General features: G+C 37.1%; 1 protein-coding gene across 2 annotated transcripts in view; it reads left to right on the plus strand.

Moving 5' to 3' along the window:
- Positions 1-8,550: 8,550 nt before the first annotated feature.
- LOC145671295 (carbonyl reductase [NADPH] 1-like) overlaps positions 8,551-14,147 on the plus strand; it is a 212,240-nt gene continuing 206,643 nt past the window's right edge. For both annotated transcript variants that reach the window (XM_081740262.1, XM_081740261.1), the window contains exon 1: positions 8,551-8,704. In XM_081740262.1, the coding sequence (XP_081596388.1) occupies positions 8,684-8,704 (21 nt within the window). In that variant the 5' untranslated portion in view covers positions 8,551-8,683. The remainder of the gene's footprint in view (positions 8,705-14,147) is intronic.

Genomic DNA, 14,147 nt, shown 5'->3' on the forward strand with positions numbered 1-14,147 from the left:
TATAAAATTGTTCATAATATTTGCCATATTATTTTCGATATTTTTAGGTATATATATATATATATATATATATATATATATATATATATATATATATATATATATATAGTTTCATTTCATTATATAATGAAATGTAATCCCATAGTGACAGTTTGAACAATAATCTGTTTTGTTAAGGACTAAAAGATGAGAATTTTATATAAAAACGAAAAAAACATAATTAGTGATATTTAGTTCCAGAAATAGGGATGATGGAAGTCAATGTGCTGATCACACACAAAACTGCTGAAATCCATTTCCTTGACCATATTCAATTTATTTTGAGCTGTAATCTTATTCATAGTTTTTATTAACAGTCAAATCTAGAGTTTTACCCTTGTAAAATTCTACTTCATTTTTCCGCTTGACAAGAAAAAAATAAATACTTGCAGCATACCTGATCAATAATAAAATAAAAAGAAAAAGTAGCGACACGAAGATTCGAACACGGGTGAACTGCAAAGAGATAGATCATGCAGTTATCATTTGGTTAGGGATTCAACTTTAAAAACTTTTAAAACATTTAAAAGTTTTATGGTAGCAAGGAATGTGTAGCGATTTCATTCTAATAGTAATGGGGAAAAGATAGTATCCCACGGAAAACATGCATTTTCTTATGTGACAGAGAATACATCACTTGGTAGCAGGGGCGTAGCCAGGATTTGATTTCAGGAGGACCGCTGGCTAAATGTTCGTTTGGGATGTGTCCGGGGGTTCACCCAGGGAAAGTTTAAATACCCGGAGGAGGTTCGTTTGGGATTTCAGGAGGAAGTTTAAAACGCAATCTTAGGCCTTATATTAACAACTTCTACAAATGTCGGGCGTTCCAAACCTCCTGGCTACGCCACTGCTTGGTAGCATCCATTGTTCCTGATCATAATCAGTCTGTTTACTTCCACTTTCAGCCATAATTTTATTCTTCCAAACCAAGAAGAATGCCTTCGTTCTACGCATTTGGCGCTCTTAAAAATAAAATTATGGTATAATTAAACGTGTGATTTTGCCATTTGAATGTAAATGTATGTGCCTTACTGACCAAAACAAAGCTTATGGGCGCAATCTGCTTCCTAAACCCCGCGTGTGTGCTTCTCCCTGTTCCCAATAGAAAAATTAGTTTAGGTATTTTCTGCAAAACTATTCGCGAGATATAGAATTTCATACTCAGTACTTCTGTTTACTTGGTACGGGAATTCATAGAATTGGAAATAATTCGTTTGTATAAGTATAATTATGCAGAACATCGATGAATAAATGTTTTGTGTTGCTAAAAGTGTATGCAAATTTTTAGGAAATTTTCTAGAGAGGTGGAAAATATTCTTCTCAGGCTGGGACAACAGTAATTAAGTTAGTGCCAAGGAAAGAAAAACTACAGACGGGGAATTTCTCTAGCTTCCTCTTACAAATAAATCACTGGTCATAACGTACGTTTTTTCCTGACGTATGACTGTCTGTCATCCTGTGTGTCTCCGTGGATGAGTGAGCTGAGGCGTGGGTTGATAATCAAGGGGTTGAGGGTTCGAGTCCGGTCGTGGAAAGTTGGTATTTTTTTTCATTGTTCGTTCCCCATATCTTAAGATGTTTCTCTCCCTCCCTAATCATCTGATGCTCTCAACTGAGTTCTCCACTTGAATTCAACAATTGATAATGGGATGCTCTCAGGTTCGGGCGAGCTTTTACATGTCTACTTACAAAATCAAAATTTTCGACAAAATATGGATGCTATCCGATCATTTTGTCTCCAATTCTGAATTTGCACATGTGAGTGTTTTTCTCCTTCATCATATTTGCATCTCCCGTTCTCCTATGTTGTCAGTTATGACAAAAGATGACTTGGGAGCAAGATTTCAAATCATAAAAGAGCTATTCCAATGGACTCACTTTCGCTAAGCATTTGATTAAAAGTATATGTTTTCATACTGTAGGAGGGGAGCATTCGCTCTTCTTGCATCCCCCCTGAAGTGGCAGAATATTTATTCAGGTTCTGCAAAGTCATTTAAGATCAAACGACTTAAAGAGAGTTCATTCCAACAGCAACAGGATTGGACTTTCATTTTTTGTTGCACTTTATTTTCACGAATAGGACAAATATCAAGTAGTATGTTTGGCATAAGAACTAAACGTCTAAGATTCATCTCATTTTGGAGAAATGATGCTGTAGACGGTAGTGGGAATTTCGCCCAAGTATACGGGAATTTTCAGTACCTGGCGATTATGCCACCCGCCTCCTTTTAAAGTTAATTCAGTTGCAATACTTCCCGGCAAATGCTTCGGACTCAACTGGTGGAGCACCTTAGCCGTAAACCTCCATATGGCTGTACCATTTAGAAGTGTCCCTCACTGTACAATGGAAAATGTTACAGATTGTGTCCATAAAAACCCAGCCAATACCTAACGATAATCGATGTGTTTTTAATGGTACATTTATCATTAATCTTAAACGTTATAACAGATCAAAATATAATCGTCCTGTCATGAAAGAAGAATAATGATATACTGTCTTCTGTTGTGAAAATAATTCACTTTCATATGATAAATTATGTCATGGGTACGTCAAACTTTGGGATCCAATTTTTCGTTTTCATCGCTTTTCTCTAACTTTGTGTAACTAACTGTGATGCTAATACCGATTTTATGAAACGATTATCCACTTTTATATTTGATTTGATTTATTAATCATTCTGCATATTATATTTTGTATGCATTTGTAAAAAAATGTTATAGAACTTGTCAATACTAAAAATAAACACAATACTTAGAACAAATTCAATACTTCTGTTTTAACAACTCATGAAATATACCGTTACATAGTAAATCTTCAATATACGAGTTTTACAATCTACATAGAAATATTAACACACAATACATTCAATTTATTAATATTCTCACTTCTTGGCTTTCATAGTTATGCAAATTCCAGTTTCCTGTCAGTTCATCGCATTTTTTAAAGATGTGTATCAGGTAGATAGAAAAAACAAAAATAAGCATGTGAAATACGTCCCAAATAAATCTTTAAACATTCTATTTTAAGATGAATACAACATGTGTTGGTGTTGTTAGGTGGAGTCGCAACAATATTACTTCAAACAAATGCTCTTTGACTTGTATTTAAAAAATTAGAGCGGAAACATTATTGGAAAAAGTGAAAAACTTGTTTATTATAATTATTAGGTGAAATTCTACAATGTTTGTTATTTGTTCTTCACCCATTTATTTACCTTCTTGTATTATTACAGGGAGAAAAGTAGAACGATCTTAGCACAAAATATTAATCGATTTCAGTCAATTGATGTTTTCCTTTTAGTTGAGCCCGACTAAGTTTTTCATACAACCGAGAACCGACCACTACCCGTGGAAGGAGTCTGAGAGACTCGGGCTTCGTCCTATGTATTAAAAGAAACTCAGAGCCTGCTAACACTTAGATGTTAATTCTATTTCAGTCAGTATATGAACTGTTACTTCAAAAAAACAAGTTATTTCGTCTTTTTTTGAATTTGCGCAATAAGTTGCTTAGATATTCATCAACTGTATAGATTGTGTAATTTAATAGTAGTTTGTGTACTAAGCTATACACTCGGTACGAGATAAATTTTGTCTGTCTCTTCGGTATATGTATGGCGTAACAGGCTAACTCTAAATCGTGGTAGGATATACCCAGGGACGTAGTATCCATTAAGGCTATAAGGCTTAGCCTATCTATTTATTTATACATCAGCCTCAAATGTTGCTTTAGGATATTGATATAATTAATTTTATTAAAATGGATTTATTTTATAATATGCTGTTTAAACATCAAGCGAGTTGAAGCGAAGCTTCTGCAAGTATGTATTGAAGGCTATCGGCGGCTAATTTTCCGCTTCTCTCATGGAATTAGGAGAATGGGACGGTGACAATCACTTTCCCTCCACACTCAGCAGACGAAAACTTCTTGAGCCAGTGGCGTAGCACACTTTTGCGGGCCCCCCCGCAAAGTATAGAGAAGGGGCCCCACTTGTAAAGCCGACACAAGTAAGGTGGAAGTTCTACTTCTTTAAAACTTTATTCATCGCAAGACTTCGGGGCCCCTATACATCGGGGCCCCCCCGCACTGCGGGGGTTGCGGGGGCAGCTGCTACGCCACTGTCTTGAGCTATACACAAATTCAACATGATACAACGAAAGTGGACGAATGTTGACAAAAGGCTAGCCTTTCGGGTGTTTGGCGAAACAAAAGCGACAGGATGGATCTTGGAAGAAACTATAGAACAGAGACTATGACAAATTAGAAGCTCACATTCAGTAACGAGTTTTGACCAAGAAAAAAAGAGACAGAGAGAATAAAAACGTTATGTTATTATAAATATTATTAATACATAAATGTGTTTTGAATAGTATTAATACATTCGATAATTGACATAGCAGTTATAATTGATTGTTGTATTTTTTGCGTTGCGTTGCTATCCGCAAGTTTTTCGAAGATCGATACTGGAGGAGACCTCAGATGAGGTATAATTTCTTTCTTTTTTCATACTTTCAATCTAAAAATAGCTTTTTCTGTAAAAATCACCAATTGACTGTGAGCTACTGCTCCACTGTTTTCCATTAGTACTGTATGCTGATATGTGTTGTTGTGGGTGAAGTGCTTAATTTTATCTATGATTTGAGGAAGTTACACTTAAGATCGTCCTATAGCTATCCGTTTTTATTTGACAGTGTTTGTGTGATATGCGAGTATCGCATATGTAAGGAAACCGTATATGTAAGGGAAATATGAAGCAGAACCACTCTTATACTTTTTCTTGCATTGTATGAAAAATATATTGCATGAATTAGCATTTTTCTACCAAGCATTACAGCGTAGTCAGAATACTAAGACGTGATCGTTTAAATAAGGGCGGGATAGTTTTTTTGGGGGGAGAAGTAACTTAAATTCACTTTACAATCATACATACATACAACAAAAAGTGCAAGTTTCAGGGGATTGGGCCCCTCCTAGCCACCCTCTAGCTACGAATCTAATTTCACCCTACCCATTTCAAAACTTCACGCTACGTTACTGGATATACGTACCTGGAATTGGTAATTGTCCATAGTGAACTTTTTTTTTTTTTTTTTTTTTTTTTTTTTTGCTGATTGTTAGTTAAGATGAGATCGAATAATGAATGCGATGTAGCAGTATGAAAAGTGGGGTTTAGAGCGCACATTGAAATGTTAAGGCCGGATAATATATTTAAAAAAAAAAAAAAAAAAAAAAAAAAAAAAAAAAAAACACTTTCACACTTTGACTTTAGCATGTTAAAATCATCGAGAACTAAACAATTTTCATAAAAGGGTAAGTGAAATCTCATCTTCGAAATTTTTAAAATTTTGCTTTTGGCGGTCTGTACACCTTGTTGCGACATAGCCAGAATGTTTGTGTAAATACCATCCCTCAAATAAATACCAATACCACCAGCGCCTCTTTGTCATTTCTTATGAAATGAACACCTGGCAACTCATAGTGGCTACTATTCAAACTTGGCTTTGCCAACGTTTCGGATACCAAAATCAGGTGCATACTATTTTGTGGGAGAACAATAGTTTGAAATTCATTGAAAGAACTTAAAGGGAACTGAGCATTGAGGCGAATGGCATTTACGATTATCCCAGCAGCTGGTTTTACCAGTTCTGTTTGCAGTAAACACAGACAAAGGATATCCTTTGTCTATCCTTTGTCTGTGGCAGTAAACATGTGCAGTCGGTGGTAAAAGGGGAAGAAGGGTGGGGAGAGAGAGGGTGGAAAGTGACATGTCCCGTTAGGGGCGGAGTAGATGCGAAAATATTTTTGTGGAAGTAGAAGTCGGTGTTGCTACCTCGGTCAGTTTTTCTATTTGTGGCATGCTAAAACTCAAGTACTATTAACAATTGAATAAAATATAAATAATTAATAAGAAACGCATAATGTATGTAAAAATTAAGAAACATATAGAAGAGACTTACCAAGAACTGGGTGACTAAAAATGTTGATTTGAAAATACAAGATACACACGAGAACGTTGCTATGCAATTTTTCAATAGTATTTTCCCAGGAGTTCTGCGTCTATAGCCTATTTCATGTTCTCTTATATATCAAACAGAGGAACAACCAATAATGCACTACACATTTACTTTAAATATACGAGACTCGCTCACACAGTGGCGTAGTTCAAGTTTCCTACCCCCTGTCACTAATAAGGTTAAGCAACTGTCATTCAGAGGTGACATAATGCTTCTGGTTCTTCAGAACAATGGCAATTTTGCCATCTGATGTCCAAGTGTTGCGGACCCCAAGGGCTTGCAAGAGAATATCCAGGGCCCCCTGCAAGAGAATACCCAGGGCCCCGCCGTAATACCATTTTTTGAGTGTGAAATGATAGATATAATAAATAACCATACTTCCCTGCAGACGCGCAACCAGAGGGGGCTAGGGGGACGTAGCCCCCTAAACATTTCGTGGCCCTTCCAGTTCTTAACATAAAATGCTATTATTAATACAAAAACACAATTTAGTAATTTGTAATAGAATCTTTAGGTCTAATGACTTATGCCCCTCTAACATATTCATGACCCTCCAAAACTCTGTGGCTGGTTGTGGACCTACTCCCCTGTATCTGTAAATATTGAATTAAATGTATTGAACTACTAGCCCTAAATACTCATAAACGGAAACCACTTTGTTGTACATATAATTTATTCAATAAGCTTCAAAATGGTAAATGGTTACCTCTTTGCGGTTAGTGACGTCAGTCTTCATGAAGAGTAACAGGAATTAATTGAATAATTATAGTTTCCTTATTGTCTTCCTGTCAGCAAAATCCTTTACTAACTCCCGTACATCCATTTTGTCAGTTTCTTCCGCATTTATTAAGAGCAGAGCTAGATTACTTAATCTATTTTGGCCCATGTGCTTCTCATATAGCTTTTAGTATTATTATTATTAATTTCAATTTTGAGAACGACCTCTCCGCAGAACTGGCAGAGACAGGGAGTGTCATAAACAACAAATACACGGTAATAAGCTAGACGCCAATGACTTATATTTCACAAGTAAAGGCGGTGTTAGGTCAAACACAGAATTCTGAACACTCAAGCAAATTACTTCCATCGAAAACGAAAACCAATATCTCAACTGTAAGTTGTTTGAAGTATCTGTGTCCTTGTCAGAATTTCGTCACCAGTGAGATGAGTTATATTGGCAGGAAACAAAAAGGGAAATGTGGATACTACATCACGCAAAGATCTAAATTGTAAAACAACAATGTAACTGTGAACCCGCCAAAGGAAAATATGTAGCCTATAAAAGCCGACCGAACCGACATTCCCTCTTTTTTATTCGCGATTTGTTTGACAAGCCTCCCAAAGATAGCTGAAAAAAGGAGAGGTGGAAGAAATTGCCGACTAATACAAAACTGAAAAGCAAGTTGATTCAACCTATTAGGAGGCTAGAGTAAAGGGCCCCCTTGGAAGTGTCAGGCCCCTTTTCATTGCGGGGATTCGCGACATAGTAGTTACGTCCCTGCTTGCCTAGCTTGGCGAAGTAGGCCAGTCGTTTTGTGGTAAATGATTCGGTGATAAGGAATTTGCTGCCTTTCAATTTATTTTTGGCTTTCCATGCTCATTCCTTGTAACAATATGATACAAACTTCACAATTAAAGGTCTGTTTCCTTCAACCACCACATCTACAACAGCCTTGGTTCTGCGTTTCATTACGAGCACTGGCGTCTCTGGCATGTAAAATTTGGGGGGACATCGAAGAAAGTGATTAAAATGGTGCTACCTAGCCCAACCTATTTATTATCTTTGATTCCATTTGTTACCTTTCTACTTCAAAATATTGGGGGGACGCGACTCCCTCGTCCCCCCGCCAGAGACGCCTATGATTACGAGACGATGTGACCTGTCCAAATGTTCTATGTTTAGATCAATGTCCAATTTACTCTTTATAAATTCAATTGGTATTTTGGTAGGGTTATGTAACATTCGTACTTTATAACAACAACTTAGCACAGGCTGATTTTAGTTTTTGCATTGTAATTTTATGGCATAGTCTGGACGGTGGATTTATTACGCAAAAAAGTAAGTTTTTAACAATTACTTCTAGCGATCCCCTGAGCTTTGATCTACGCAGAGACGAATCTTGTCATGCTAACCAGCACAGATCTTTTGGAGGACAACAAGAAGTATGTTAGTGAAGGAATTATAATTTTCAACAATTATTTCGAAAGGTGAGCCCAAACTTGTCCTAGACAATGGTTTTTATGGTATACGCCAATTCCGTATTTGTAACCATAACGTTTAAGATCCCCTAAAGTAAATTTGCACCAAGGAACGCAATTCCTCTTATAGAAAACGACCTGTAAAGTCCTTTCTGCACCATTTCTTTAATTGAATCGCTGAGATATTGCATTAGAATGCTTGTGGATTGTTTGTTTTATACTTTTCGAGCGCTTTCGAGTTCGACTGATATTTTGTATCCAAGGGTTGGAAATATTGATTATGGCTTGCAACAATGATTTTGCGCGCATTTCATTCTTCATTATTCTCTTCGTTTTTCATTTGACATTTAGCCTTGAACTATTACGGAGTACGAACTGCAACTGTACAGTAGGAAAGGACATCAGATCTTGCGTGTAATATTCTTCGTGCAGTATGGCAGTGAAAACAGCAGTAGTAAGTAAAAGACGATATATAGAAAATAAAGGATTGTGTTGTTACACGACACGCACAAGTTCATTTCCAATATATTACTTCTTTTTAAAGTAATGCATGTTATTCTCAAAATTTCGAATTTCTGCGGTGTATTCTTCCTTGACGGCACAAGTATTTTAAGTTTGGATTCCACATGGGTAGATGTATCCTCGGAATGATGTATAAGAATTATTAATTATTTATGCTACCTTAAAAAACAAAGTATGACTAGTCAGACTTTTTAAAAAAACTTTTGTAGATAATTGAGGAACAATAGAAAAAAAATAGTTCTCATAATTTAGCCAGTAGGTATTGGCGAAGTGCCATTATATAAATTTACATTAGATGCAGTTTTGTTATGCGGATCCATAGTAGAAGTAGTAGTAGGAACGGGTTAGAAGCCCCGCAGGGGTTCTGTTCTAGACATGAGATGCGCAGAATAAAGGAGTCTTTTTCTTATTTTTTCTCTATATTTTACAATCTTTGGATCCGTATAATTAAAACTGCTCTGCATTTAGAATCTTCACCCAACTTGTTTGATAGCTCCCGTATCGAGTACCGGTGGTACCTTGTTTCTTGTCTAAATTGTGATAAAGGTAGAAAGAGCCTGTACGGCTTCTAACCCTTTTCGCTTGCTCGGCTATATTTTGTGAAGACGCTGGAGATCTTCCATGTGTAAGATTGGGGGAGAGATTAAATGTCAGTAGTTATCTTTCACAGGTATTACTATTACTGTTCAGGTATAGATATTGCAATTTTACTTTTCAGATAAGTTTGAAATTTTATTTATTTTAGGAGGATACAGGCTAACGAAATTTAAGGTACCTGTAAGCTTCTACCCGCAGAAATGACAGCAAAAGCATTTCATACTGTTCGGAATTAATAATTTGAAAAATATTAAAGGTGTATTTCGTTAGTTGGTATCGGAAGATTGTTACAGAAGTAGTTCGGTGCTGGCGTGTTGTAGTTTTTAAACAGTCAGTTTTTATTATAATAATAACGTTATTGTTAATTTGTGTCTGGGATATGCTTCGTCAGTGCCTAAACTGCTTACCTTCATATGCCTTACCAGGTTATCGATGTTTGATTGCTTTATTGGTAATGTCAATGAGTTGAAACTGGTTAGGCTACATCTATATTGAAATAAGTTTCTTCTAATTGCATTTATCGAAGATCGATGGAAATGAGAGAGCTGCGAGATAACTATCATCATTTGTATATGGGTGATTCCACGAAAGAGGGAAATTTTCACTTGGAAAATTTTTGTTCCGTTGATGGTCGCCTATTTCGATAAAAATATCATATGCACTTACTACTACTAAGTACATGTTAATTAGGTGTTCAGCAGAGCTGAATCGTTATTGGAGTAGTAAATAAAAAATAATAAACTTTTTAGCACCCACGGAGTTGAGACCATAGGTCACGGAGTTGAGATTAGTTAACACGGAGTTGAAAATTGCTGTGGAGTTGAGAAACGTGATACATCTGGGTGATAAGTTTTGGTTTATAAGTGATTAAGCTTATAATTTACATAAAAATTGAAATAATTTTCCAATAGTTTTTGTAAGTTAGAATTATTCTCCTTATGTTGGATAAAATTCTAACAAACTAGATGACACGTAATTTGTTATACAAAAATACTCCAGAAAATACTGCAAACATATGAAAATATATCTAATGAAGGTTCAAAAATTGAGTATATATATATATATATATATATACAAGGGCGGATCCAAGGGGGAGCTATAGGGGCTATAGCCCCCCTTCCCCTTGACGCTGAGGTATACACTGGATAAAATGGACTTCAATTCTGTTTTACACTGGATAAAGCGGTAAACTATGGTTTAGCCCCTCCCTTGATCATATCCTGGATCCGCCACTGTTGTGCTTTCAATATGTTGACTATCATATGGAGAGGACAAACTTTTCCCATAAGCTTACGAAACATATGAAGTAGTCACTAAACCTGTCTATTGTCTACTTCATTTGTTTTCTGAGCTTATGCAAACCGTCTTTTTCTGTGTGATCAAGTCAACACGTCGAAAGTGCAATACCGTTGGTGTTAGGAATCACCGTGCAGTTGGTGTTAGGAATCACCTCCCAAACGTTGTCGGTATTGTTTTGAAACGCCCTGTATAATGCACACTAAATGACAGTGTAAGGCACTCATCATTTCTGTTTTCTTTGGATAATTCGATGTTCTTTGTTAAGTAGCCTTCATTTTCCACTCCAATGAAGGAAATGTCTTGAGGAAACAGGGAAGGGCTGTTCTAGTCTACACAGAATGACAACTGCCAACGCTTTTTAAACGTCAGGTTTAGTAGGTCAGAAGAAATTCCTCCCGATCCGCGTCATAAAATTGACTGTCCGTACATTGCCCTCAGACTCTTCGACAATCCCTGAAAAGAAAACAATTAGCTGATCATAAGATTGAGACGTTAATAAGTTAAAAACAGATACCATCCATCTTGACTTGACTGAAGTTTTACCTCTGGCTACCTTACAGCCCCAAATATGAACTTCCGCGAAACACTCCTTAAATGGGCTAGGACCCACCAGCCGGCCTTTGAGTGTGAATGACACGTGGTCAGCGTGTCGGCTCCTACGACCGTTGCGATGGTCTGCGCGATCAGGTTTCAGTACATCTCTACTCAAATGAGTTTTTCAATTGCCTCACTGTACGAAGTAAACACCATTAATTTTTAGGCTTCCACCGGGAAACAAACCCAGAACCACGTACGAAAGGCGAGTATACTAGTCACTAGACCATAAACGAGCTTTATTTCTATCAATATATTGAAAGAACAAATATTTGGAAGAGCATGAGCATAACAAATACTATAGGATTATCAACTCCGTGAACTTGTCTCAACACCGTGGATTCCTTAGTTTTCAGATGGACACGGAGTTGAGAACCATGGAGTTGAGAAAATCGAATATAATTTATCTTTACCGGCCCACTTTTTAACCAGTACATGTGAGTAATTGTGTACGAATTTCCTACGTTAAGGCGTAGGTTCCTCAAGGGAAAGAAGGTATATACCATACAAATACATTCAGTAATAAATACCACGGTGTTGAGTATCAATTAATATACGCACCTGCTTTCCACACACAAAAATATTTTTCCTATAGCTTTTAACACGTGCACACAACTTTTTCTGTTCTTCAGTCAAACATATCTGCCTTGTCTTCTTGTGGGTGTTGCCAATGTGGACGACCATGCTATCTGTTGAGAGCAATGATAATTTTTTCTATTGCCATGGGGTTGAGACGAAATAGAGGTGACAGAAACGAAGCATAGTCAAGCTTTCGAAAATAATCGTTATAAAGGTTTACTTTCCACAAAACCGAAACATTGAAGTGTTCTCTTCCATTTAATTACCATTAAATGATGTTTGATTTGGGACTTCAGTTGTAATTTATTGATTAAAATCAGTCAACTGTAGTCTGTGACAGCCCACGGTGTTGAGAAATTGGGTAATAATTAATTTTTTACGTATGTTTCGTGTTATATTTGCAAACTGTTATACATGGCATACCTACTTTGTGAAGGTTACTACCAAACAAAATAAAAATGAGGTGATTCTTTCTAGTAGTAGTTTGAAGAAATGCCCGTGACAGAAAATTTCCCTTTTTCGTGGAATCACCCATATGTAGCGTTATGGGAATTTTTCCCTTTCAGACAACATTTAAAAATTTTGTGTTAGCTGCACAATACTCTGAAGAAAGTGAAATAAGTAAAACAAGGCAACTTTACCTAGAACTTCTTTGACATCAGTATTGCCATTACTGTACTTCTTGCACCTAGGTACAAAAACTAATGTAACCACCTTGCACTCTAACTGTATGCCACTTACCCCACACTCTTACGTCCCCCGAGTCCCCCTTATAATAAAGAGGGTGAACTTTACAGTACCCGCTTCAGCTGGGCAACGATAAGTAGGTCTGCTTTATTAAAAGGGTATAGTATAGTACGGTGGAGTAGGATAGGGCAGGGATAAGAGCGGGTTAGCTTAACGTTAAGAAAGTTTTGACTCATTTTAATAAAACTGTAATGTAAAGTTGAGTGTAATCTTAGCATTACTGGTGTATCGCCGAACCACACGGAAATCGAAAAAAATTGCTAGGCTGTGACCCTGGTTCACTTGGTACTGATTAGTGGTCGAAATGCAGTGTGGACGTATGGTATAAAGGCTAGTACATGAAGCTCAAACCAACTTGTGCTAGGGGGAATGCTGTCTAACCGAGTCAGGGCAGGAGTGCAGCAGGGGTGACTCAGCGATAGCGGGGGTTGCGTCTCTAAGGACCAGGCGCATCCGCGGCGGTGGACATTGGCGTAACCAATGCGACTTGGGGTTAAGTTTAGAGTTACCCCTCCGCTTTTTATAAAAATCAGGAAAATTTACAAGAGAAATGAGGTAAGAAATGATAATTTGAAGTTTTTATTTGATGTTTAGGAATGTAAGTTCGGCAGGATAGTTATGTTTAATGCGAGAAAAGATATGTGGAAGTTAGTACTATTTGCCGGATGCGGAAGCATTCGCGGAAGGTTTCAGCAGCATGGTTCTTGTAAAATATGGTGAGTGTGGCGAACAGGTGTAACGGATGCGCAAGAATAATGAAGAAAACCTTTTAAATTTTTGTGAAGCCCACGGAGTACTGAAGTCAAGTGAAATGTAAAAATTTTTAATACTTCGAGCACTTTTTTTTGTATGTTGCAAAGTCCAAGGGCACCTTCAGACTGGAGGGGCAACTCTAAACTTAAGCCGCGACTTGTGTTGCACAGGGTTGGGGGAGATGCCAAATGCCATTTAAGATAATCGCTGAAATTAGCAGATGGAAGGAAGACTTTGTTGAAAAGAAGCGAAATGTATTTAAATAGTAATGGGGAAAGTTGTAACACTGCTGTGACGTTATCCTTCCTGCTTTTCTCATTGATATTCCTCCAAAAGTTCTGTGCAATCATTGTCTCACTATCCAGGTTAAGTGCTGTTGCCGGATGTGTTAGAATTTTTGGTCTGACGAAGAGAGTGAGTTAGGTGAGGGGGTAGTTGAAGTTAAGAAAGTGGTTGTTGTAGGCTGATTTTGATGATGTAAGCGGCACTGTATGGGGGGACGGGGCTATTTGGCGGACAGGTACATTTATGATTTAGTGGTAGGAAATGTAGTATGGAAATAGCGCGTATATATTAAGGTTGACACTTTGTGTTTGAGATTTATAAAATTATACTAAAATAAAGAACGTCAGTGGTTCAAATTGTGAAACACGATGTAATGTTTACAGCTGGAGCGTTACTAGTATGAAACTGGCAAAAACGCACCTGTTTTCACTACCCTCGTTCATGCATGTACCCACCATTGGTGACGCACCCGCACGGGCCTACCAGCTTCACCCTGCAGACTTGTTTACATAACGTTCGTG

The sequence above is a fragment of the Thermobia domestica genome, chromosome 15, assembly GCF_964235325.1.
Source record: "Thermobia domestica chromosome 15, izTheDome1.hap1.1, whole genome shotgun sequence".
In the NCBI taxonomy this organism is placed as follows: Eukaryota; Metazoa; Arthropoda; class Insecta; order Zygentoma; family Lepismatidae; genus Thermobia; species Thermobia domestica.